General features: G+C 39.5%; 1 protein-coding gene across 4 annotated transcripts in view; it reads left to right on the forward strand.

The window, feature by feature from the left end:
* Positions 1-24,161, forward strand: part of DNM1L (dynamin 1L) — a 49,137-nt gene extending 24,976 nt beyond the window's left edge. For 2 of the 4 annotated variants that reach the window (XM_034403552.3, XM_034403551.3), the window contains 16 exons: positions 2,023-2,094; positions 2,628-2,714; positions 3,746-3,908; positions 5,131-5,251; positions 6,792-6,923; positions 8,996-9,202; positions 11,234-11,354; positions 11,990-12,145; positions 13,345-13,434; positions 13,988-14,080; positions 15,125-15,181; positions 15,404-15,481; positions 18,126-18,293; positions 18,815-18,924; positions 20,760-20,919; positions 22,863-24,161. In XM_034403552.3, the coding sequence (XP_034259443.2) occupies positions 2,023-2,094; positions 2,628-2,714; positions 3,746-3,908; positions 5,131-5,251; positions 6,792-6,923; positions 8,996-9,202; positions 11,234-11,354; positions 11,990-12,145; positions 13,345-13,434; positions 13,988-14,080; positions 15,125-15,181; positions 15,404-15,481; positions 18,126-18,293; positions 18,815-18,924; positions 20,760-20,919; positions 22,863-22,919 (1,872 nt within the window). In that variant the 3' untranslated portion in view covers positions 22,920-24,161. The remainder of the gene's footprint in view (positions 1-2,022; positions 2,095-2,627; positions 2,715-3,745; positions 3,909-5,130; positions 5,252-6,791; positions 6,924-8,995; positions 9,203-11,233; positions 11,355-11,989; positions 12,146-13,344; positions 13,435-13,987; positions 14,081-15,124; positions 15,182-15,403; positions 15,482-18,125; positions 18,294-18,814; positions 18,925-20,759; positions 20,920-22,862) is intronic. The other 2 variants (XM_034403554.3, XM_034403553.3) reach the window with 1 other exon arrangement.
* The last annotated feature ends 2,454 nt before the right edge of the window (positions 24,162-26,615 follow it).

Genomic DNA, 26,615 nt, shown 5'->3' on the forward strand with positions numbered 1-26,615 from the left:
GTCCTGTTAGATAGACAGTGTCATAATTATATATTTCAACAATCATAACACAAGATTTGGATGCAAGTATTGAAACACCTTTCTTTAAGACTTGCATGAACGCTTGTGAGTACTTTAGACAGGAAGATGTTGTCTTAGCAAAATTTGCAGACAGGGCACCCTGTTTTCTCAAATCGCTCCTCTGAGTTTTGCAGAAAAGCTGCAATATGGATGGTCCAGGGATCTATACCCATTTATTTAACAAACATTTAAAATTGCAACTGTGCTATAAAAATGACTTGTGACTGGTGCTCGCACTTAGGACCGTTATAGCATCCCTGCGATCACATGATCAAAATCTGACCGTGATTGCCATTTGTTACCTTCTGAAGAGGCTTCCAACTGGTTTCAGTGGGTTAAGCTGCATTCGTGTAATTACTGTGTGATTCATTTAACTACCACGGTGATTTGCTTAATGGCCGTGACACAAATGTCATTAGATTGGCACAATTCACTTAATAACAGGGTGGATAAAAATCAATGATTTTTTTTAAAAAATCAAAAAAATCGGATTTTTTTAATTTAAATCGGATTTTTTTGATTTTTATCGAATTTATTTTAATAAAAAACTTTTGGGGTAAAAATCTATCATAAGATAGTTTTCTATTTAAGATACATAATTTAGTTTATTCAGCATGAAATGGAGCTTAGTTATGTAGCATGAGGCTGTATATTCTGCAATACTAGGACTATCGGTGAGTCAACAATGGGTCAAAGGAGTAGCAGAAATGACAGTTGCTCTTTAAAAATTATGATTTAAATCGAGTTGATTTAAATCAAGTCTTTTTACTAGTGATTTAAATCGTGATTTAAATCAACTCGATTTAAATCAAATCCACCCTGCTTAATAACTGCATTGCTTAGCAACAGAGGTTTCAGTCCCAGTTGTGGATCATAAATTGAGAGCTATCTGTAATGCACGTAAAACTGCAACCAAACTACATCCCCTAGCAGAGGAGAAAAAAGTGAAACAATATGAGCTTCAGAAAACTGCCTTTCACTTTCATGTGTGGAATAGCCATTCTTGGCCTTGGAAGTTGTTAAATAAAGCTGCATCTCTCCAATCCGCACCCACCTTACTTTCAAAACTGACGAGATTGAATAACACTGTTTCTGGCTTCCTTGTGCCATGGATTTTCCTTCTGTAGTTCAGATCAGCCAAGGGGGCCTTTGCCCAGATTGATATGGAGTGCCCGTTGTGTTATTGTCTGGAATAGGAGCCCATTGTCATAGTCACTCAACCCACAATCATCTTGCACGTGGAATATTAAATATACTCTTCATCTGGCAGCCTTTCATCATCACTAAGAACCTTCAGTTGGTCCAGAATAAAGCAGAATGGGCAGTACCAATAAAGGAGAATATTTGTAGCTCAGGGTTGAAATGAGGGGGTCCTTTGGTGCTCTCTCGGCTTGCTTGTTTTCTTGTAGAAACTTTCTTGTAGTGCTAGACTAGTATTGATGATGTTACCTAGATTGGGTAATGGGATATCTGCAAGAAAACAAGAGACCTGAGAGACCATCAAGGACCCCTCAGTGGGCAGTTTTGCCTCTGTGCTGCACGAACTCACTGGTTACCTTCAGTTTCCAGGTGCTGGTTGTCACTTATAAAACTTTGATGGCATAGAATGTAGTTATCAAATGTTTTCCCATTGTTTCTGTCCATCCAGAAATGTAAAACAAGTGGGCAAGTTCCAGTGATACGCAATGGTACCTAGGTGGCATGTCTCCTGTAACAATACTTGTCCCCTGGAACACTTTCACCTGGAAATTTAAGTGGTGCTGACCCTGTCATCCTGCCTGTCAATGTATTAGTGCCTGGGTTATGGCTTTCTTTGTTTTTATTGTATTGGATATGTTTTTAACTTGTTAAATAGTTATTATGAGTTAAGTTGCCTGTTAGCATTCTAGATAAATAGGCTGACAAGAATAGATTCACTTGCAAAAGACTTTCAGTTCCTTTTCTTTTTCATTATTATTTCAGCTCTACACAGATTTTGATGAAATTAGACAAGAAATAGAAAGTGAAACGGAAAGGATTTCAGGAAATAATAAGGTAGGCAATAATAACTCACAGTTATTATATTTTATAAACAAGGATCGTTTCAATTCATGAACTGGAAGCTCCCGTTGGTCAGATAGTCACACAAAGTTAATCTTGATGTCTGTGTTCAAGCTTTCTTTGTCCAGAAACCAAATGTGCCACTGATTATGATGCTCATAAAATCTAAGATAGTAGCTTCGGATGTCATCCCAGACAGCTTGGCCTTGACAGTGCAAAGTTTTGCATTGTTTTTCCTCTTAGCACTTTTTTTTTTTAAAATAGGCATTTTTGTCAGTCATATTTTTAAGGAAAATAGCACATGAGCAAGTTTAGGAAAAAACATATATTTCGAATATCAAATAATGTACTCAGAGTATATAAGCTTGTGTGCTACTTTATGAACAGCTGAGATCTAGAAGTGCAAACTGAAATAAATGGGAGCTTGCTCAGTAAAAAATGACCTTACCTGGTACTACGGTTCAGTGCCTTGGAACTCAACATTTGTTTAGAAATTATTCTTGGCTTCTTTTTCCATTGTTTCGTAGGGAATCAGTCCTGAACCTATTCACCTAAAGATTTTTTCACCTAATGTTGTCAACCTGACCCTTGTAGATTTGCCAGGAATGACAAAGGTAAGAATACATTAACTGCACTTTTGGGTTTGCAAAATTACAAGATAGCATATTATACTGTATTGCACTTACTTTCAAAATGATTCTTACCTGGGTCCTAGCTGTGTCTACCCCATTCATGGATTACTGCCTTGTCGTGGCGAAAGCTATGGCAAATCTAGATAGCTTACTAAAAAGCAGAGACATCACCCTGCCAACAAAAGTGCGTATAGTCAAGGCTAAGGTTTTCCCAGTCGTGATGTATGGCTGTGAAAGTTGGACCATAAGGAAGGCTGAGCGCCAAAGAATTGAGGCCTTTGAACTTCTCGCTGGAAAAGACTTCTGCAAGTCCCTTGGACTGCAAGGCCATCCAACCTGTCAGTCCTAGAGGAGATCAACCCTGACTGCTCTTTAGAAGGCCAGATCCTGAAGATGAAACTCAAATACTTTGGCCACCTAATGAGAAGGAAGGACTCACTGGAGAAGAGCCTAACGCTGGGAAAGATTGAGGGCAAAAGAAGAAGGGGACGACAGAGAACGAGGTGGCTGGATGGAGTCACTGAAGCAGTAGGCCTGAGCTTAAATGGACTCCAGAGGATGGTAGAGGACAGGAAGGCCTTGAGGAACGTTGTCCATAGGGTCGCGATGGGTGGACACAACTTCACAACTAACAACAACAACAAGCTGTGTCTACATCATCACTTTGCACTGTCTTCTGTGGAAGTATTTCTTAACCTCAGCAACTTTAAAATATGTGGACCACCGCTCCCAGAATTTCCCAACCGCATGCTGGCACACATCTTAAAAATTGCCAAGAAACACTTTTCTATGAAGCCTTTTCTTCTAACCTTGCAGCACAGATCTCTTCAAATAATCATCTTGCATTCATCCTCCACATTCCTTGAAGTGTAACTTTTATCATTGCAGTTATACTAGTTCGGGACTTGGGGAGTTTAAATAAACACTTTGACTTTCTTATGTGACTTTAAAGAAAAAGATTCATAGGGATTCTTCCTACTCAAGTTGGTTTGGTTTTTTTCCCCCCCTCCTAGGTACCCGTAGGTGATCAGCCAAAAGATATTGAACTTCAGATCCGAGAACTAATCCTTCGCTTCATTAGTAACCCCAATTCAATTATTCTGGCAGTCACTGCTGCCAACACAGACATGGCCACCTCTGAGGCACTGAAAATAGCCCGGGAGGTAGATCCAGATGGTAAGTATAAAAGGTGTATTCCAGATAGTCTTGTCTATCTCCAGGAAATATTATTTGAAAGCCCAATTGATGGTTTGATGTCACTTTGTCATAACATCTGTTCTTAGAAAATGCATATTCTCCATTGGAATGAGTCAATAAGCCTTCTGATTGGAGGGTTTCAGACAAAACACAGGGCTAAATCCCATAAATTAGCAAGAACAGCTGGGAAGGCATACAGTTAACTGTTCAGGGATTACTACAGAATTATATATAAAACGAGGGAGGCAGAATACTCTTCCCCCATGGCTCCCTGCTTGTTTTATTAACTTTATTGACAGTAACTATAGTATCAGGTTAGAGTTCACCAGTTCAGAGCCCTCTCTTAATGCAAGCCAGATTTGACGTGCTGAATGGTACTTGGGAGCAGAATAGAATAAATAACAGACTAGGAGGAATGCTTAGCCATGAAGTTTGTTTCACTTTGTGAATCCTTGTTTATGAAACCTAGAACAATTGTCTCAGGTGCTGAGGTGTTTTGCTTTGCAAATGTATGCTGTTGTTAATTTCTTATGTTTGGATTTATTTCTGCTTCCATGTTCTGGTTATGTTTCGGTTTTGTTTTAGTCATTAAGCTTCAAAGCAACAGAGATTTAGTTGCGATGCTTTGCTCTGTACAAACTTACTGCAAATCATCATCATTAGCTTTTTTATTGAAATTTCCTTGAGAGAGAGAGAGAGAGGGTTTTGTTTATATTGTTCATGGTAACACAAAGGAATTAAAGTATATCTTTGTTTAATAAAGATAAACAATTTATACACAATGTACATCACCAAGACTGAGCTAGTATCAAACCAAAAAGGTCCCAGTTCAAATGCGTCCGGAATTCCTAGTTTGCTTGGCAGTTCCTATAGGCAGAACAAGCCAAGAGGTGGTGATTCAGCAATGAGTACATTAGCTGGATTATAAGAAACTACAAGTCAGAAAAACACTGACGTAGCACTATGCGTGAGGCAGCTTAGAGTAACTTCACAATTTGCATTAAATCAGAGAATAGCTCAACCTTTAAATAGTGAATTTCCCTTCTGCATGGCCTTGTTTAATGGGCAACTTTGCACCTTTTTCACCTTTTTCCCTTTCCTTTTTGTTTTGTTTTTACTTTGGGTAGATATTTCCTAGGCTTGAAAAGTTAAATAGATGACCAGCTTAATGTAAATTACAGTTTTCCTGCCGCTCTGATAGGGCGGCGTACCCTTGCTGTGATCACAAAGCTGGATCTCATGGATGCTGGCACAGATGCCATGGATATACTTATGGGAAGAGTAATACCTGTGAAGCTTGGCATCATTGGTGTGGTCAACAGGTGAGTGTGGAGTGGCATGAGAGTTTGATTCCCAAAGAATTCTTTTTATTCCCACACATCCCAAATTTAAAATTCTCAAACTTTTATATTGTGTAAACTAGAGGTTAGGAGATATTTCTTTTCTGCAGTCACTTTGAAACAGGAAACACCTTAAGATGGGTCTCCCAAAGGTGCTTTTTCAAGAGGCAACTGGACTTCAGCTCTGAAGAAGCTTCTTGGATGAGAAGCGAAATGTCTTCAAGGAAAAACAAAGAAAGTCCAATTGCCTCTTGAAAAAGCACCTTTGGGACAATTATGACTTGGTGTCAACTCGCAAAGCATCCCTGGCCTGCTCTTGAGTTGCCATAGGCCAAGGGGGATAGGAAACCGGCAAAATGGCACGGCAGCCATTCCATGTTTATCTCTCTCAAGGCTGTATCCCAGAGTTACCCACAGCAGCCGGAAGGGAGTGACCTCTACAACCCACTAAATTGCTCCATTGACGAATGTGATTGATGACAGACCCTGGGGGGAGGAGGGAGAACAGGGTCATAATTGGGGCGTAAATTACATAGGGTCAGAGCTGGCTTCACTTGGGAATGTGCCAACATGAAGCTCCTAATAAATAACTGGATTTCTTTTGAAGTGTAGCTCGAAGCTCATGATTTAATTAGGTCATCCGTCGGAACCCTGACACCTGGATGACTGAGAATCACCATAGACATATAGGATGGGTCCCAAAATAGAAATAATAATAAATAGCAAAGACCATCCTCCCCTCCCCCCTTTCCAAACTTGAAGAAACTGGGCACAAACATGTCCTTGCCCTGCACACAGGGTATGCTTTTCCTGTTCTCCACACTCTTTATCCCTAGAAGTGCCTATTCCTTTGCTTCTGATACAAAAAGAGAGAGAGAGAGAGAGGGAGGGAGGGAGGGAGGGAGGGAGGGAGGGAGAGAGAGAGAGAGAGAGAGAGAGAGAGAGAGAGAGAGAGAGAGAGAGAGAGAGAGAGAGAGATGGGCAACATTTAACAGGTTAGGTGGCAACTTGGCCTTCCTGGAGAAGGCAAATGATGATTCACTGGGAGGGATGGAATCAGAGTTTGTCAGCAATGCCTTAGTGCTGGTAAACCCCGCTCACTTCTGATATAAATAGTGTGTTCCTATGTCTGGGAAGTCTGTTCCTATATCTAACGAAAAGACATGGGAAATTGTGATAAGATGAATGAAAAAACAGTTAGAATTTGGCATTATTGCAGAACCTGTATATTGATACACGTTTTGTGCCAGGTCTGCATCTTGTCATATAGGCAAAGCAATAGAAGTGGTATTGTGGTTGCACTTTTGCATGGAAAGCAAAAAAAAAAAAAGAGAGAGAGACAAAATAAATCCCAAAATATATATAAAAAAAACCTCTGTTGGTGGGCCATCAACAGGAAAAGAATATGAATAAGATCTAGTTCATATGCTGCGGATGGTCAATTCCCATTGGTGATGAATAAGATGTGAAGTCTTTTATTACAGAATTCACAATAAGTACTTAAAATCTCATTAACCTGCAGGAGTCAGCTGGATATCAACACTAAGAAGAGTGTGGCTGATTCGATTCGTGATGAGTACGGTTTTCTCCAGAAGAAGTATCCCTCTTTAGCCAACCGCAATGGGACAAAATATCTAGCTAGAACACTTAACAGGTACAGGATGTTGCTCTGAGCTTAAGTTGCAACTTGATTTTTTTCCTATTATTATTATCTTATTTTTTATTTATTAAATTTGTTTGCTCTCCCATCTCGCCACAACGCAACTCTGGGCAGTTTATAACATTAAAATGAAACCATAAATATATATATATATATAAATGTATCAAATCCCATTAAAATTACAATAAAATACAAGTTATAATTAAAGATTGGGAGAAAGTGAGGAGAATGTACAGGGGGTGAGGTGGGAACCTCTATTAGCAATAGCACTTAGACTTACATACCGCTCGATGGTGATTTACAGCCGCTCTCTAAGCGGTTTACAGAGTCAGCATATTGCCCCCAATAATCTGGATCCTCATTTTACCAACCTTGGAAGGATGGAAGGCTGAGTCAACCTTGAGCCAGTCAGGATTGAACTTCTGGCAGTGAGCAGTGAGTTAGCCTGCGATACTGCATTCTAACTGCTATGCCGCCTCCTGTAAGTCAATCAACCACCTCCAGAGTGATATTCCCCCATCGGGCCCCTATTAGAGATTTTTTCCCCCTTTGCTGACGAGTAATAATAAGGGATGCACAAAGTGTCAATTCTAGGAACACAATGTTCTGGGAAAATCTTGAAGAGTTTGTTATCAGTGATGTCCAGAGGTAAAATAATGTTCTGAATACAGAATTATTTTTTGCAGTTTTGATTCTCATATATACAGGAACACTTGGATAACTGGCATTTATTATGGGTTGATTTGATATATGGGATTAGTTTTGTGAGGTAAACAAATTGCCAGTTTTAATTTGATTCCTCCCTGTCTTGGGAAATTATTTGCTTATAAAGGATAGATTTTGAAATCTATTTAAGTGCTAATTCTGTATGATAGATTAACTAACATAATTTAATGGAATCCTTACTGATATATTTCTTCATGTCAATCTTATTATACTGTAACTTGGTTTATTTGATACTATCTTCACTTCCAAACCAGCTTGGTTGCTAATTAAAGAAATAAACAATTGCAAGGTCCTCTAATTACAGCACATCAATACCTGGTTAAGAGTATTACTTCTGCACAATTGTGCTACATTTCATTGTTTGTTGCCACCCAGTAGATCCTCAGAGACTTACCTAGTTGTACCACATCCTGTAAATACTCACTTGATAATCTCTCTAGAAGGACGGCTTATAAGCAAAGGCCATCAGCACCCATTATTTGAAATAGCCTTTCCCTAGAAAGAAAACGGGGACGCGGTGGCTAAGACGCTAAGCTTGTTGATCAGAAGGTTGGCAGTTCGAATCCCTAGTGCTGCATAACGGAGTGAGCTCCCGTTACTTGTCCCAGCTTCTGCCAACCTAGCAGTTCGAAAGCACGTAAAAAATGCAAGTCGAAAAATAGGGACCATCTTTGGTGGGAAGGTAATAGCGTTCCGTGCGCCTTCGGCATTTAGTCATGCTGGCCACATGACCACAGAGACATCTTCAGACAGCGCTGGCTCTTCGGCTTAGAAACGGAGATGAGCACCACCCCCTAGAGTTGGGAACGACTAGCACGTATGTGCGAGGGGAACCTTTACCTTTACCTAGAAAGAAAACATGGACTATCTTTGAATTGTTTTAAAGATTAGTATTCACACTGGCAGCTGGGTAATGATCACTATTATACTGTGCATTTTGTTATTACATTTATCTATTTTTATCATATGTTATTGCATTTAAATATCCTGCCTGGAGATTGAAAAATATTTTAAATAATTAAAACTAATCAATAATGTAGTTTATATAGCTGAATACTGTTAAATCTTTCAAACTGTATGTCATCTATTAAAATTAAAGTATTTGAGGAATGGTCTGGAACATCTCAGTGAAATACTTTAGCCTACTATAAATTCATTGCTTTTTCATTCACAAATCTCAGTTAGTTTTATATATTTTTCAATCAAAAACTGCTGGTATTCAGGCTCCTAGAAGTTCATTTGTTTAATAGCCAAAATGTGGAATGAAAACTTGAATAGATTGCATGCTTTGATCATCTTTCTAACATTTTCTTTCCCTCCCCTCCAAATTTTGCTTTTAGGCTACTCATGCATCACATTAGAGATTGCTTACCTGAACTGAAAACTAGAATCAATGTTTTAGCTGCCCAGTACCAGTCTCTGCTCAACAGTTATGGAGAACCAGTAGATGATAAGAGTGCCACATTATTGCAGCTTATTACCAAATTTGCCACTGAATATTGCAACACCATTGAAGGGACAGCAAAATACATAGAGACTTCAGAACTGTAAGCAAATGTTACAGATTTTGCTATAGATGATAGCTTTTCTAAGATCAGGCCTGTCAAACTGGCGGCCCATGGGTTGGATACGGCCCGCGCAGGCCACGCCCACCCCGGCTCCACAAAGGCAAAAAACATTGTGATATGTCACAATACGGCCCACAATGTGAGCGGATTTGACACACCTCTTCTAGATCAGGGGTCTCCAACCTTGTCAGCTTTAAGACTTGTGGACTTCAACTCCTAGAGTTCCTCAGCCAGCAAAGCTGGCTGAAGAACTCTAGGAGTTGAAGTCCACAAGTCTTAAAGATGCCAAGGTTGGAGACCCCTGTTCTAGATGATAGAGGATACTTACCTACAAGTAATTCTTGCTCAATGTCCACTTGTTTGGTGACTGTTCAAAGTTCAGCAGCACTTAACAAGAGGTAATTAGAGGTAGTCCTCAACTTACAACTGGTTGCTTAGTGACTACTCAGAATTAAGATGGGACTTGACCCAGATTCAAAGTTTCAACAGCTCTTCCCTCCTCCCTCCCCCCAGTTGCATTATCACAATTTGGGGGTGGGATGGGGTGGCAACCAGGCCTCATCTGCAGATCCCATAGCCATATGGCCATAATTTTGATAGCGTTTTTTTTTTTGCTAGAAACTGCCATTTACTTCCAGTTTCTAGCAAAAAAAAAAAAAAATGCCCATTGTAGAAATGGGTTTGCTTTACAACCATGTTATTTACTTCACGACTGCCATATTAGCTTAATGATCCCCACAAAAAAACGTAAAAACAGGTCGGTCGTGACTTACAATCATCATGATATATGATGGAAATGCCAGGCTTTGTTATGTTCATAAGTTGTGGGTTGCCTATACAGCTGGTCCTCGTAGTTGTGGCTGTCTCAGTGTCCGATGGTCACATAATCGCCATTTCCAATCTTCAGTGCCAGCTTTTGAGAGGCAAAGTCTGTGGGGAAGCCAGCTAGAGCTTGCAGATGGCAATCAGGTGGCCGTGGGGCACTGTGACTTCACAGAATGGATCTAACAATGGCAGCTGAGAGTGCTGGAACTGTTGTTGGTACACAGACATTACACATTAGAACTGTGTCGTTGAGCAACAGAGTTCCCGGTCCCAATTATCGTTGGTGAGTAGGTCCTCATTGGTAAGCTTACCTGGTTAGTAAGCTTTTAAAACTTTACTTGAAAGGTGGATTTTTGCGAGGACAACACCTTTGTCCTCACAAAAATCCATGTACAGGTAGTCCTCGAGTTACGACCACAACTGAGCCCAAAATTTATGTTGCTGAGTGAAACATTTGTTAAGTGAGTTTGCCCCACTTTATGACTTTCCTTGTCACGGTGGTTAAGTAAATCATTGCATTTGTTAAGTTAATAACATGGTGGTTAAGTGAATCTGGCTTCCCCATTGACTTTACTTGTCAGAAAGTCGCAAAAAGTGATCACTTGACACGCCCCCCTCCCCCCCCTCACATCCCCACACACCCCCGGAACACTGCGGCTATCATAAATATGAACCGGGTTGCCAAGGATCTGAATTTTGATCATGTGACCAAGGGGATGCTGCAACGGTCATAAGTGTGAAAAAATAAGTCACTTTTTTCAGTGCCGTTGTAACATTGAACAGTCACTAAATGAACTGTTGTAAGTTGAGGACTCCCTGTACCTATAATGGCTCCACCATGACTCTTCTGGGGTATTTATTTATTTATAGAATTTATTGGCCTCGAGAATTGAGGAAAAGCACCATTAGTGTCAAAGGTAGGAAAATCAAGAAATCCTGGCAGTTTTAAAATGAATGTAGAGGTTTATTGCAAGCTTTTGTTCTCTACAACAATCTGACCTACTAAGGGTCAAAGCAAATTGGCGATAGATAAGAATCAACAGAATTCAAGGTGGGCTGGATTTAGATCTCTTATGGGCACAAAGGGTCTCGAGTCTGATGACGCCTTTGACCCCTCCCTCGGTCTCAGCCTGGTCCTCTCCTACAATTAGACTCACCTTGGCTTACTCTTTTCCCATCTTTTAGGTGTGGTGGAGCTAGAATTTGCTACATTTTTCATGAAACCTTCGGGCGCACCTTAGAGTCTGTGGATCCATTAGGTGGCCTTAACACCATTGACATCCTGACTGCCATTAGAAATGCTACTGTAGGTATTATCCTTTTATAACTACTCAGTGAGATACTTTTTCTGGTTAAAATAGATACTCTGTGGCAGGGTGGATTTGATTTAAATCGAGTCGATTTAAATCATGATTTAAATCATGATTTAAATCATGATTTAAATCACTAGTAAAAAGACTTGATTTAAATCAATTCGATTTAAATCTTAATTTTTAAAGAGCAACTGTCATCTCTGCTACTCCTTTGACCCGCTGTTGACTCACCGATAGTCCCAGTGTTGCAGAATATACAGCCTTGTGCTACATAACTAAGCTCCATTTCATGCTGAATAAACTAAATTATTTATGTATCTTAAATAGAAAACTATCTTACGATAGATTTTTTACCCCAAAAGTTTTTTATTAAAATAAATTCAATAAAAATCAAAAAAACCTGATTTAAATCAAAAAATCCGATTTAAATAAAAAAAATCCTATTTTTTTTTGATTTTTTAAAAAAAATCATTGATTTTTATCCACCCTGCTCTGTGGTCAGGGTGGTGGTGTTAATAATAGAATGATCTGCTCAATGTTTCATTGCCCTATTCAGTAGTGATAACAGTATGGTGTTTTTGTGATAACAAAAAAAATAAAATAACTTAATTGCTTTCCTTTTGATCAGGGCCCCCGGCCTGCGTTGTTTATACCTGAAGTTTCATTTGAATTGTTAGTAAAGAGGCAAATCAAACGCTTGGAAGAGCCCAGTTTGCGATGTGTGGAACTCGTTCATGAGGAAATGCAGCGGATTATTCAACACTGTAGCAATTACAGCACCCAGGTAAAAGAAGCAGCTGGTGGGTAGAAGTTGTTGCTGATAGAGCTTGACATAATGTGGGCAGGCTGGAAAATTCTCTGCCAAGGCTATCAAAATAATGCAGTCTGTAAATTATAATCTCCTTGGAGATGAAGGAGAGCTCTTCTCATTCAGGAAAAAAAAAATTAAACAAACAGGTGTTGGAATAATAATAGATTCTTCTAGTGGGATATGTGCATACTTAGACACAGGGGGATCTTTTTAGTATAGACATGCAAGCAAATGCTTTGCTTCACCATCTCTTACACAGTGTAGTGCCCCAGAGGATTCTGGACAAATTCCACAATTTGTCCAGCCTGGTTGGTGATAACATTGGCTGAAAGTCAAGAGAGTATAGTCTAAAACATCATAATGGGAAAAGGCTCGTTATCTTAAATATGTGCCTAAGGAAGCTTGAGAAGTGCATTGAGTAAGAGTAGAGTCACAGAGGTTCTCTTTTACTTTATAGAGATAAAAGGATGAGCATTTCAGGAGTCATACTTCCATGTTCTGCTCTGTTGAGATAATTAAAGAAGAGTGATTGACACCAGTATAAAGGGATGGATTCCTCTTAAGTCAGGGGTGTCAAACTCGATTTCATTGAGGGCCGCATCAGGGTTGTGTTTGACCTCTGGGGGCCCAGGGTGGGCGGGGCCAGCTCGACGTCACTCATGTCAGGGGTGTGGTGGCCCAAGTGCTCTGCCAGCGAAAACTGGCTCCCGACCTCCATTTTCAGCTGCGACGGCCTCCTGCAACCGTCTGTCAGTGAAAACTGAGCTTGGGAGGGTTGCGCACGGCCCCACTGAGCTCTGTTTTCTCTGGCAGAGGCACCAGAGACTAGTCATTCATTGTTTCCAGGGCAGTCCCGCAGGCCAGATCTAAGCACCCCATGGGCCAGATCTGGCCCACGGACCTTGAGTTTGACACCCCTGCTCTAAGTGGAACTCAAGCAAAACTCCTTTGGATTTGCTATTGAAATGAAGTCCACAACCAGGAGGGTAGAGATAGCTTTTGGAATTGGGATGGTCCTGGGTACACTCAAGTGGTCTCTGCTGATTTATAGGAATTGTATCATTTATGAAGACCAGCTTCTTCTGGAAACTAAATGTTCTAGTTCATTCATTTTGACCATTCTGTTTTTGATTATAGCAAATGAAATCCTGTGCTGTTTTGCTTGTATTCAGGAATTGCTGAGATTTCCTAAACTCCATGATGCCATTGTTGAGGTTGTGACCAGTCTTTTGCGCCGAAGGCTACCAATTACAAATGAAATGGTAATCAGGGTGGAGATTCTTGTTTTGTGACACTTTTGATTACATGAAAACATGAGACAAATATGATGAGATAATCACTAGGGGGTTTGTTGCTAAAAAATTTTGGTGATTAAATAGCAGTTTTGCATGTGACACCTGCAATTTCTGATAGAAGTACGTAGAATAAGCTTCCTTTATAGGACTTAAGCTTCAGTTTGTTATATATTTATACGGTAACAAACTCCATTATATTCAGTATATGGGATCACTTATAAATATATGGCTTAACTCTGAATCAAATGTTCATAAGAACTTGACTTTCCATTTTATTTAAAAAAAGTGATCTACATTAAAGGCTGCAAAGTATTGAAACATGATACATGCGGCATAAATTTTGAGAACTATAAAATCACTTTGAATCAGAAAACAAGCAGCTTACAAAAACCTAATATGAAAAATTTGCTGAGAAAAACTATTTTTGTTCTAGATGCAGTGTTCAATGCCAGCTGAATTTTGTTGTTTTTTCACTGGAATTAAAGTTTTGATTTTTTTTCTCTCTGTTATTTGCTTCCAGGTTCACAACTTAGTAGCCATTGAGTTGGCTTATATCAACACCAAGCATCCAGATTTTGCAGATGCTTGTGGGCTAATAAACAATAATATAGAGGTAAAGGAGAAAATCTCATCTTCTCAAACGTTTACGATACATTATTAAACTTACTAGACTTTCATATCAACTGCTGAGGATGGATTCTTTATTTGCCTGATTGGGAATGTAAACTCAAACATAAATTATCAACTTGCCTGTGTGACAGAAACATCTGTGCCTCCAATTCTTGGAGGTAGAACAGGCTGCAAGACTTCCTTTCGTTAGGGGAACATGCTTTAACTAGTTAGAATGCAGTATTGGTCAGTAAAATGAGGACCCAGATAGTTGGAGGCAATATGCTGACATTGTAAACTGCTCAGAGAGTGCTGTAAAGCACTATCGAGCGGTATATAAGTCTAAATGCTATTGTTGCGCTTGCTATTAACTCATCTTTAAACATATTTAACTCTTACTGAGTTTGCAGAAATCAGGCTTAGATACGTGAGCATTTGAGTCAGTATGGACTCCTGGAGACTACCAGAGCTAGTCCCTGCAGTTTTCTTGGCAAGGTTTTCAGAAGTGCTTAGCCAATGTCGTCTTCCTAGGGCAGAGGTTGGCAACCTTAAACAATCAAAGAGCCACAAAGGTCCTAACCAGAAGTCCTCCATTCAATTCTGGAGCCGACTGGAAGTCTAGTTTTCCCCACTATAGAGTCTCTTCCTAGCGTGGTGTCTTTTTTCCTCTGCCAACTTAAAGTCCTGTTCCCTCCCCTCCCCCTCCCCCACCCCCACCCCCCGCCCACCATAGAGTCTCCTCCTAGCACTGCTTTCTTTTTCCTCTACCTGTCCTAACCGAAAGCCCTATCAATTGCGGAGCCGACTGATAACAGGGAGCCACACCAGAGGGATGAAAGAGCCACATGCGGCTCCAGAGCTGTGGGTTGCCGACCCCTGTCCTAGGGTTAGGAGAAAATGACTGGATTAAGGCCAATCATCTGGCTTTGTATTTAAGGCAGGACTAGAATGTCAAGTCTCCCAGTTGCTATCCCGATGCCTTAAGAATCAGGATTTGATTGCTGTTTTGACAGCTAATTTCTAATTCTGCATTTTTTTTTTCTTAAAGGAACAAAGGCGGAACAGATTAGCTAGAGAGATGTCTTCTCTTGGATTACGGGACAAGGTGAGTGTGTGTTTGATATTCTTCATAAAACTGATGGAAGGTTTTGTGCCAAACAGCTTGCTTTTTAAAAAAATTTTAAGGCAGTCCAAATTGCTGTTTAGTGTACCTCTTATTTCCGCGACTCAGCAAGTAAAGGGGATAAAAGAGCCTGATTAAACTCAATGCATGAGGTATTGTCAAGCAATACTGATATCCTTCTCTGCCCTTCTTGCCTTTTTTTAGTCTAATAAGCCTCCTGGTGTTATGGCACCATCTTCCCAGGAGACTTCTGCTGCTGGTTCTGCTGAGGTTGACGGCAAGGTCTGTCTCTCTTTCTTCTAAGCACTGCATGCTTAGTTATTTTGTGCTGTACCTTGGTCAATGGCTCTCAAAGACAGCTGATGTGATGGCTCAGAATTCATCGTTCAGGTCGATTGTGTGTCTTCAGGTGTTAGCTTATTGAATGGCCTTGAGGTAAAGGGTTTCATCTTGGGGTTCTAGGCAGCTCTGAGTGTTTAGTGGGTTTAGTGGCTTTGTTGCATGAAAGCTAAGTAGGATTGGATCTAGGAAGTAGTGTATTTGGATAAGAGGTTATCAGAAAAACAGAGCCATGATGGTGAATCTATGGCACGCATGCCAGAGGTGGCATGCAGAGCCCTCTCTGTAGGCACGCGCACAGTCGCCAGCTGCTCTTCTAGTTTCTGACACGCGCATGCACACCGTCCAGCTAATCTTCGCGCATGTCAAAGCCCAAAAACGCGAAGACCAGCTGGCCGGTGCTCTGGCACGGGTTTCTGGCGCATGTGCATGCCGGAAACCTGAAGACCAGATGGCCGGCGTGCACATGCGCACCAGCCACCTGATTTTCGGGTTTCCGGGGCTGCAGTTTCCGCACGCGTGTTCCGGTTTGGACACTCGATGCCAAAAAGGTTCACCATCACTGACATAGAGCTTCAGACTAAATTAGGAAGTTAAAAAACAAAACAGGAAGCCTGGAATATGAAAATACTTCCACATTGATGTCAAGAAAATTACGTGAATGTCTCTAGGCTCCAGAAGTTGATTCTGACTCAAGAATCTTGTACCTTTTTACCTCAGTGTTTACATCAGAGTGAAGTTACGGTGACCATACGGGTAGTCCTTGATCTACAACAATAATTGAGTCCTAAATATCCATTGCTAAGCAAGATAGTTGCTAACTGAGTTTTATGATGTTTTTATGTCATTTGTTAAGTGAATTAATGCAGTCATTAAGTGAATCATGTGATCCTTAAGCAAATCTGGTTTTCCCCATTGACTTTTGCTCCTTGGAAGCTGGCTGGGGAGGTACCACATGGTGATCACATGACTCCCAGGACACTGCAAATGTCATAAATGCATGCCTATTGTCAAGTACCTGAATTTTGATCATGTGACCATGGAGATGTTGCAATGGCCGTAATGGTAAAAAATGGTCATAAGTCAAGTTACATTTGGATATTATTGGGAAAGTGATTTAATTTTGATCCTTGTCATGAGAAGCTGACTCTCTGCGATAAATCTTATTTAAAAATGAGAAGTAAAATCTGTAAAAGAAAAATTGGACTAAAAAGGAGTTAATAACCTGTATCATCTTATTGCTAATTATACTTTTTAAAGAAACTCTGAATAAGAGCTGCCTAAAAATGCTACGTGGCAATTTATTCAATTAAAACATTAGTTTTTCAGTTTGGACCTAATGCGTCAGAAGCATCAGATCATCTTAGGTTTTTTTTTAAAATGGCTAAGACAACAGTTCATCTTTATCAGCAATTGAAGAATCATATTGTTATAAATATTGACAATTTATAAGAAAGAATTAGGTAAAGATTTAAGGTATCCAGTTTTAACAGTCAATGCTCTTAACTTTTAAAGAACATAAATATATCTTTTATGAACTTAAGACTAATTCATTAAAAAGCACCAGGAGGGTTTACAAGACACCTGAGCAGATAGTTAAAAAGGGATGGTTATCTACCATTATCTGTTGAAAAGGTAATAAATTCAAAGACAGTGGTTGAGAAATTCTTACAAATCTATGCAGTTAATGAAAAATTTAAGAGGGGATTTTTTTTAAGTTGATGTTTCGTTAATTAGAGATCAGATGTTGAGCACTTGGAACAAAGAATGGAAATGAGTTTTAAGAATTAAAACATGGGATTGCTAAAAGTGTAGACAAGTCACGTTTATCATGTATGTGTAAATCTGTGTGAGTGCATGTTCAAGTTAAATCATACTTTCTAACTTATTGGAGACAATATAGATTTGAATGGTGAAACAAAATTAGTGGAGATAATTTATTAGCCTTTTCTTGGTAATTATTCTGGAGAAATTAACTGTGTTAAGATTATTCTAGGATTTAGGCTAAATTTTCCATGCATTTCCACTCTAGCCTGACAATAAATTATTGTAGTTTCCACTTACAGGTGTACAGATTTGCATGTTAGGGAATGTTGGTTGCACTAAAAACTAATTGTACATTTTCAAGGATCAGTCTCAGCCTTCGCCTCTTGTGTGTGTTTTTGGTGATACTATATTTGTCTTCCAGAGGACCATAGAGACCTGGCTCTTCCCCAAAACACTAGCCTAGGATGGGACTTCAGCTGGGAGGCTGTTTGATCCAACTTCTTGGGGTGGGTGGGTGTACTTTTGCTTTTAGTTATTTTTTAATGGATGTTGTGGGCTGCCTAGAATCATTATTTGAGCTAGGAAGCCATATAAGTCCCATAAAATAAATAAATAGCACACCTCTGTTACATTTACCTGTCAAGAGAGTTAAAAGGCTAAAATAATAGGGGTAGTGGGAGGACTATATGCCTTCCATTCTTAGTGATGGAATAAGAAAATTGAATAAATTGACTGAACAAAATTGGAGGAAATGTTCGGATAAGCACTTGTCTCATAAATAAGAAATTGAATTTGTATATTCTATCTTTCCTCGAATTAGGCATCTCTTGCTGCCGGAGAAACAATTCCAGAATCTGGAACTGGCAATTGGAGAGGAATGCTGAAAACATCTAGGACGGAAGAGATATTAGCAGAGGAAAAATCCAAACCAGTAACAATTCTACCCGCCAGCCCTCAAAAAGGCCACGCTGTAAACTTGCTAGATGTGGTAAGTACCTAGAGGAGCCTGACTGAGCAAAGCTAGTTTGGTAGAAGATAAAGAACAGGTTATTGAACACAAACAAGTATTCTATTACAATGAAGAGAGCTCATCTTTTGAACTATTTCTAAGACTAAAGCTGTAAGTTGCTTTGACTCTTTTTGATTTGGCAATTTTATGAACCAATTATACTAATTTGTCACAGAAATGTGATTTGACAAATTGGCCATCAGTCAATTGCAAAAGGCAGCTTTACTTGGAACAGCTTACATCCTGCAATGGTATCTGTCACACCATCAAACATACACATCTGCCTATCCCAGATCCTTGGAAAGGATTTGATAGGTAGACAAAAAGGCCAAATCCAGTCAGAACATCTGGCTGACTCTGCGATGAACAATAACAACAGCAACAATAATAAATAGCAGTATCCTATTAAAAAATCAGGTTAGCATTTATTTACAAATGTTGCTTAATCTATTACACGTAACATATTTGTGATTTTTGTTTTCCTGTTACACTCCTTCTAGCCTGTTCCTGTTGCACGCAAGCTTTCAGCCCGGGAACAAAGAGATTGCGAAGTGATAGAACGTCTCATCAAATCCTATTTCCTAATTGTGAGGAAGAACATTCAAGACAGGTAAGATACATTAAAACCCCAAGAAGCTTGCATGGTGACAGTTGCAGCTTGCATCCATGATCACATGGATGTTCTGATGGCAGTCTTTTTCTGCAGACTTGGATACAACTGGGTTGATTTGAATGTAGGCCTTCAGTTTGCTTCCATTTTAGTTCCTTACGCCAACTCAGAATTTAAGCAAACAATGATTCAAAAGCAGGAGTAAGCCAATCTTTGGGAGAGGATGGAGTTAGCAGGGAAAACATTTTGAGAGCACTTACATTTCTGCCACCCTTTGACTTTTTTCCCCGAAAAGACATTTAAAACAAGTACCACATTTTTCGGAGTATAAGACATACTCCCCCCCCCCCAAGAGGCTGAAAATTTGGGTGCATCTTATATGCCGAATGTAGCTTTTTCAAAGCTTTTTTCCAATCCTAACGAGGTGCTAGTGAGTTAAGCGATCTCTGTGCTTTGTTTGCTCCCTCCGACTCAGCTGTGCTTTAGAAGCTTTTTTTTAGTGAAGCTTCCGTGCTTTGCCTGTTCTCTTCCACTCTCAGCTGTGAAGCTTTTTTTCAGCCCTAACGAGGCGCTAGCGAGTGAAGTGATCTCCATGCTTTGCCTGCTTTTCTCATTGCTTCTCTCTCCAAAGATCAATTGTGCTTTAGAGCTGTTTTTTAATCCCCAAGCAGGGGATAAAAAGTGCTCACTCACTCAAAACCAGCAAACTAATGTGCTGAAGCTGACCAGACTAAGGACGCTAGCCAGATGAATACCTGGTTGGCAGATTTTTTCCCCTATTTTCCATCTCTAAAACTAAGCTGCGTCTTATACTCCAGTGCATCTTATACTCTGAAAAATATGGTACTCATCTGCAGCCTCCTGCCAGTTTTAGCTTCTAAAAATCTTCATGGAGCTTGTTTTGAGGCTCAAAAGCCTTGCCCTGCTGGAGGCTGGTGCTTCATTTTATAGCATGTCAGTTTCTAGTGCTGGGCACAAGCATAATGTGATTCAGTGGCCAGGTACATTGAATAAATACATAAAAATAGAATCTTAAAGCAACTGTCATTTTTCCCCCCCTGGGTCACACAGTTATCTTCCGCAGCTTTTATAGGATTCCAGAAAAATGTGTTTTTGCTTTAAAAAGTTCCTGGCTGGTAGGATATGCATGCCAGCACAAGCTCCAATAATAGTTTGCCTCTCAGATCTGGATTGCTGCACAATTCTTAACTATTTTTTGGAATACAGATAAACTGGTAGACCCAGTTAGAAGAGTGAGGCAAGGAATACACCATCATTAGTCAAGGATGTCATGTTTCTGCAATGCCATGCTTGTCTCTACTTCAACTCTCCCCACTTGGCTATTTTATTAACCCCCCCCCACCTTCTTTTGGCCATGTTGTGCTCAGTTGCCCTATCCCCAGCTGACCTTCACCATCTTCATCCTTCCCTTGCAGATGAAGTGTGCCTAGCAAGATAGCTGCTAAATTGATGATGACACACCTCATCATGGAGAAAGTCAGCTGAGAGCAGCAGGTGGTAGAGCACAGGGCAGCCAAAAGGGCCGAGATGGAGAGAGATGGGCAGGTGGGGGGAGTTGAAGCAAACCCTGAGGTCATAATTATGGGCAAATTGCCAAGTGCCTGAATTTTGATCATCTGACTACAGAACTGGAATGGCCACACTACAGATGACATCTCTGACTTTTCTTGAGTTTTGATTGTTCGCTTCTCGGACTGCAGAAACACATGTAACTGTTTAAAGAGAGATTTCCCCTTTTTATCCCCCTAAGCTTAAAGCAGTTTATCTTCAGAAAGGTGCAGTAGTATGCTTGAATTGTTGCTGTTTGCTTTCAGTGTGCCAAAAGCAGTGATGCATTTTCTGGTCAACCACGTGAAAGATTCTCTTCAGAGTGAGCTAGTTGGAAAGCTGTACAAAGCTTTACTGCTGGACGATCTTTTAACTGAATCGGAGGACATGGCTCAGCGCAGGAAGGAGGCAGCTGACATGTTACAGGTACAGAGACCTTTTGCTGAAGGTTTAAATCTGAAGCATCATAAATCCATATACATTTTGTTTTGTTCTACATACATTCTAGATCAGGGGTATCAAAACTCAAGGCCCGTGGACTGGACCCGTTCCACGGGGTGCTTAGATCTGGCCTGCGGGGCCGCCCTGGAAACAGTGAGAGACTGGCCCACGGTGCCTCTGGCAGCGAAAGCAGGGCCTAGGGGGTGCGCATGGCCCCTTAGGCTCTGTTTTTGCTGGCAGAGGGCTGCAGGAAGCTGTTGTGGCAGAGAACGGAGCCTGGGATGGCTGCGCGTGCCCCCCCACTTCCCCCCAGCTCCATTTTGCTGGCAGAGGGCTAGCAAAATAAATTAAAAGCAAAACAAAAGGGGGAAATTTTTCCCCTTTTGCATTTGAGCATCCAAGAAGGGACAGGAAAGGAGAAAGGGAAAGAAGAAAGAAAAAGAAGTAAAGATGGGAAGAGAGCAAGGAAGGAAAAATAAGAAAAGGGGAGAAGGAAGAAGAAAGAAGGAAGGAAGGAAGGAGATTATAATAAGAGTGAGTGAGGGTCTGAGGGAAGTCCTGCCTTAGCACTTAGCCATCACAGGTGCCCCAGACTCGAGTGATGCCAAGCTGGCCATGCCCCCCCTGGCCCCCCCGAGGTCAAACACAGCCTTGATGTGGCCCTCAATGAAATTGAGTTTGACACCCCTGTTCTAGATACAAGGGTGAGCAAAGAAACAAATTCTTTGGTAGTTCAGAAAAGGGGCAAAGTAGTTTTGTAATGTAAAATCTGTTTTCTGACCCAATGCCTCGAGCATGTTTTCCCAACCTTTTTACCCTGGGGGAACCCTTAGAATAATTTTCAGGTCTAAAGGAACCTCTCCATGAAAAGTATTATAGGAAGTCCTTGACTTACAACTGTTAGAAGTTATGATGGATCCGGAAAAAGCTACTAATGACCTGGATTCGAAGTTCCAACATCTGTTCCCCACCCTCCTCCCCCTCTTACAGAACTGCATTTTGGGCATTTAGGAACCAGCCCTAATTTACCACTGTTTGCAATATCACATGACTGCGATTTATGATATGGCATTTACTTCTAGTTTCTGGCAAAAATGCCCCATGATGAACTATGGGTTTGTGTAATGACTGTCACAAAAGCCATAAAATTGTGGATGATAGCATGATCTGCTTTATAACCATCATCGCTTACAACCAAAATTGTGGATTCAGTTACAATTGTAATTGAGAACTACTTACATGCCTATAGCTAGCACGCCTTGGCATATGAAGATCAAAAAAATGAATATCTTTACTTAATCCTATTTTTCCTGTAAATGTCCTGCAATGCAGGAAGTATGTCTGTATCTCCCTGGCTCTTGTAATTTTTATTTCTATTATTTACTTTTACTTTGAAATAAGCATGATATAACTGGAGTTTCTAGGACAATAATAGCGAAGTAATTGCTGTTAAATGCATTTATGACCCATAATGCTTATGGAGATCAAAATTGAGTTTTTATTAAACAAATCAACTCTCCCCTAGCATTGGCTTCTTTAAAGTAACCTAAATAACCCAATTGAGCATTTGAATCTATAATAGAGGGCAAAGTCTATACTAGAGGGCAAAATCTACATAAAATAGTGGGCGGATTTTGAGAGCCAGCATCTCCCTCCTTCCCCCATGTTCAATATCTTTCCTTCTTTCTAGAAGTGTCAGTGAAGATACAGTAACATCACAGGAAAAACCTGAACCACAATTCTTTGTGCTCAAGCCTTTCCACCATTTTACAATGTTTAATATACTCCTTTTTCTTTTAAAAAAATTGCAGAGCAGAATGATTCAGGGTGTTCCTAAGAGTTGTAAATTATTGCCTGACAAGAAGCACTTCTGAATTGATGCCCTTTGCCCTAATTGGTATATGATTTCTTCTTTTTTTTTTTTTCAGGCCCTGCAACGAGCCAGTCAAATTATCGCAGAGATTAGAGAAACGCATCTTTGGTGAACAAACAAGAGACTTGAAAAGGGCTAGGTGTTATATACTAATGAAACTCCATGTGTACTGCAGCATGTAAAGTCTGCTTATATCAAGAAGTTTGGTTCAGTTGTCTATGGACAGAAAAACATCCTATACTTTGCAAAGCAAATAATATTTAATCATCATTACCCCCCAGCTGTTTTCTGATGCAAAGAACAACCTTGTTTTATGTGGGACTGAATTAAGTTAAAATGGAGGGGGAAAAAAGCTAGGTTAAAATCCCAGTGCCTGGTTTGGTTAAATTAGTTGCCTGTGAATAGGATGAGCAGTGTAGTATTGTGATGTAGCTTTTTCAGCTGCTTTTGCAATATAAGTTTTTAACCATGAAAGAAAGACCCTACAATATTTAATTATGAATTTAATTGCATGCCCTTGATCTCAAGCAGATGGACAAGTACAGGAGAAATATTGCCTCTTAGCCATGTGATATGTAAGCTCAAAGATAGTTGGTTTAACTTCTGGTATTATTGAACTTTTCTTTGTTATAGAAATATGGAATATTTGATTAGTCAGCTGAGGAACAATAGAATTGGCAAGAAATGTCCATTCACCAGCTTCCTCTGGATGGGACCAAAAACCTGGGACCATTCCCTTAAAATACCAGGCTTTAAAAAAATAAGTGGAAATAGTATGAAAGATCATGTCTCTCTTAAAAATCTTAAAAAGAACACTGAAGGCAGCTGTCCATCACATCAACTTGGATCACCAGAATGTATTACTGCCTTTAAAAAAAAAAAACCAGTGATACAGCCAATTTGTTTGACTTCTCTACGATGACCAGCAAAAGCAACAATGGCATACTGATCCCTGAATATTTTATTATTTTAAAGCACAACACCTCTTATCACAGATATTTTTTTTTCCTTTTTAAAGGAAGCATATTAACTGTCGCGTTTGAAATGAATATTTCTAGCTTCCTTTGAGCAGCACACATTGGGAAGTAGGCAGTGCTTTCTTCCATGCATACTAGTGGAAAACCAAATTTTGGCTGATAGCGTCAACGTAACAGGCTAAAAAAGGAGTTGACCTAAATCATTTGAGACCGGACATTTTTAATATTCAGTAAGTTTGAAAGTATATGAGTTATTTTACACTGAAACATAGTTGCATTTACTGCTGTTAAATGTGTCTCTGCGTTCAGAATTATTACAGAAATTCACACCCACGTACAGGTTAATCATATGAAAAATAAAATTGTGTTTGAATCTCGTTTGTGGCCTTTGCAAATCTGTGGAACTAGATGGTCTTGAATTTAAGAACTGCTATGCCAGGATTCTGGCAGAATTCAATGAATTGCATTAGTATATGAGTTAGAAGTACTATAGTATTTTATCTCTGCCCAGTCATTACCCCATAAACACACACAAGCACACAAAACCAGACTGCTGTTTTACACAAATGTCTTGACAGCAGTATCCCCAACTCACAAACAAGCAACACATTATTCCATTACTCCTAGGATATGCCCAAATTAACCCCTGGGGAAATTACTCTGTTTTAGAGGAACTTTGGAAGAAACATTGTTTTCTTGTTTATATTAATTTCTGATTGGATCCTGCCTTTAAGAGCTGTGGTGGCACAGTGGGTTAGAAAGCAGTACTGCAGGCTACTTCTGCTGACTGTCTGCTGCCAGCAGTTCGATTCTCACCAGCTCAAGATTGACTGAGCCTTCCAAGGTGGGTAAAATGAAGACCCAGATTGTTGGGGGGATGCCATCTCTGTAAACCACTTAGGACTGTAAAGCACTGTGAACTGGTATATAAATCTAAGTGCTATTGGTGTTAAGTGGGAACATCCAACTGGATTTAAAGATTTTTCATTGCATAGGTAATGTTGCATGTTCCTGATAATTTTTGCATTGATCCGTGACTGAGAGATGTGGATGTTGGAAGTTTCCATTGCATCTTCAAAAGTAAACAAGAACATGGGTCAGACTAAACATGTTAACCTGTCATTGATAAAAATCTGTCTTGCTCTAAAAGTAATGTGAAATATAATTTTGAAGGCAAAACTCATATTTCTTGCAATATTTAATTGCCGTTTGTCTCTGAAGTAAGTTGTTCTAAATTACATCAATACAGGCAGTTCCAAGAACTAACAACAGCTTTGAATCAAATCAAGTGGAGTAATATGACTACTTAGAGATGGGCCAACACAACTGTTTTGTTTGGGCATATAGCAACTTTCTTCAGATTACACTGATCCATTTTCTGGTGATGGTCTCCTAAATCTTGAGAAGTAGCTCTTTTGGAACAGGAATTGTTTCTGATGTTCCAAGTAAACCCCTTCTCTACTAGGGAAGATAAAGAAGATGGAATGGTTCCCAAATTGTTCCATTCCCAGTACATGTTTTACACTCGTCCAATTTCTATAATTTTCAATAGTCCTGGTACAATAGAAAGTATGAAATGTATATCAAGGCAAGGTGCTTTTTAGTATTCTAGTCCTGGATCAGATCACAGTTAACTTTTACAGAAATATTTCTTCTTTAATAGATTTTTTGGGTCTAAAGCAATGTAAACCTCATCTGCCATAGCAAACATTGCAAAGATAAATCATTTGCAGTTTGAACCTACGAAAACTGAAGATTATGCATAGACAATTTGTCAGTTGCTAAAGTTATAACTGTAACTAACTCTGTAAAGTTGATAGTTTTTTACCAATAAATCACCTTTTAAAGTATGATCAGTTTTAATAATCACTTGTCAAGGCAGCTGAGTGAAGTTTCAGTAAATGCAAGTATTTTAATTGCTTTAAATAGTTGTAACTACGATAATAGTAGTTGCTTAGATTTATTTAAAAAGAAGTGTAGCCCAATTTTTTCTGCTACTACTGTTTTTCAATCCTCCTTTATTAATGAAGTGTCTAAGAAGGATAAATTCATGAAGTTAATACAATTATAATATAGCTTTGTGAAACATTATCCTAGTAAATATGAAACAATATATCAAATGTACTCACAAGATGTGGACGTTGGCAATTCTGGTTCTTGTAGACAGTAAGGCCAATCAAAGAAATATTTTAATTGCCAGCATATGATCAGCACACCCCACTATTACAGACTGGGCATGTCAGATTAAACTACAAATCTGATTCCAATTATATAAATGCAATTTATGGCTACAGCCCAGCACTACTGTTGATGAATAGCAATTTGATAGTAACTAGATTCAGAGAAAACTAAGCTTTAAACAAAAGCAAGCTGGGAAAGCAGTAAAGGCAGCATTTGGTTATTGCAAAATATCTGTAATATCTTACTTGGAAAGCATGGGATATATAAAGCTGTTGCTGATATTTGATAATTTAAAAAAATTAGACTTTTCACTTAGATTAGATCTCAAAGCTAAATTATAATAAAATTAACATTTCTCACCTATCCCAGTATTTGTTTTGAAGCTGAAACTACTGATGTTTCAATAATAAGAAACTTAGCTGCATTTTTCAAGGCATTCTTATGTTTTTGTCCAAACTGTCCACCCCATAAAATGACACTAAATAGAATTCGTTATTGGCCAAGCGTGATTGGGCACACAAGGAATTTGTCTCAGGTGCATAAACTCTCAGCATATTATCTTAGAAAATAGTGAACAAAATTAGTTATAGTGTTTAGAATAGGCCATTTTACCTAGAGCTTGTAATTCAAATAATGATGCAACTAGTAAG

Source organism: Pantherophis guttatus, chromosome 7, assembly GCF_059756535.1.
Source record: "Pantherophis guttatus breed Tessera chromosome 7, ASM5975653v1, whole genome shotgun sequence".
NCBI classification, from domain to species: domain Eukaryota; kingdom Metazoa; phylum Chordata; class Lepidosauria; order Squamata; family Colubridae; genus Pantherophis; species Pantherophis guttatus.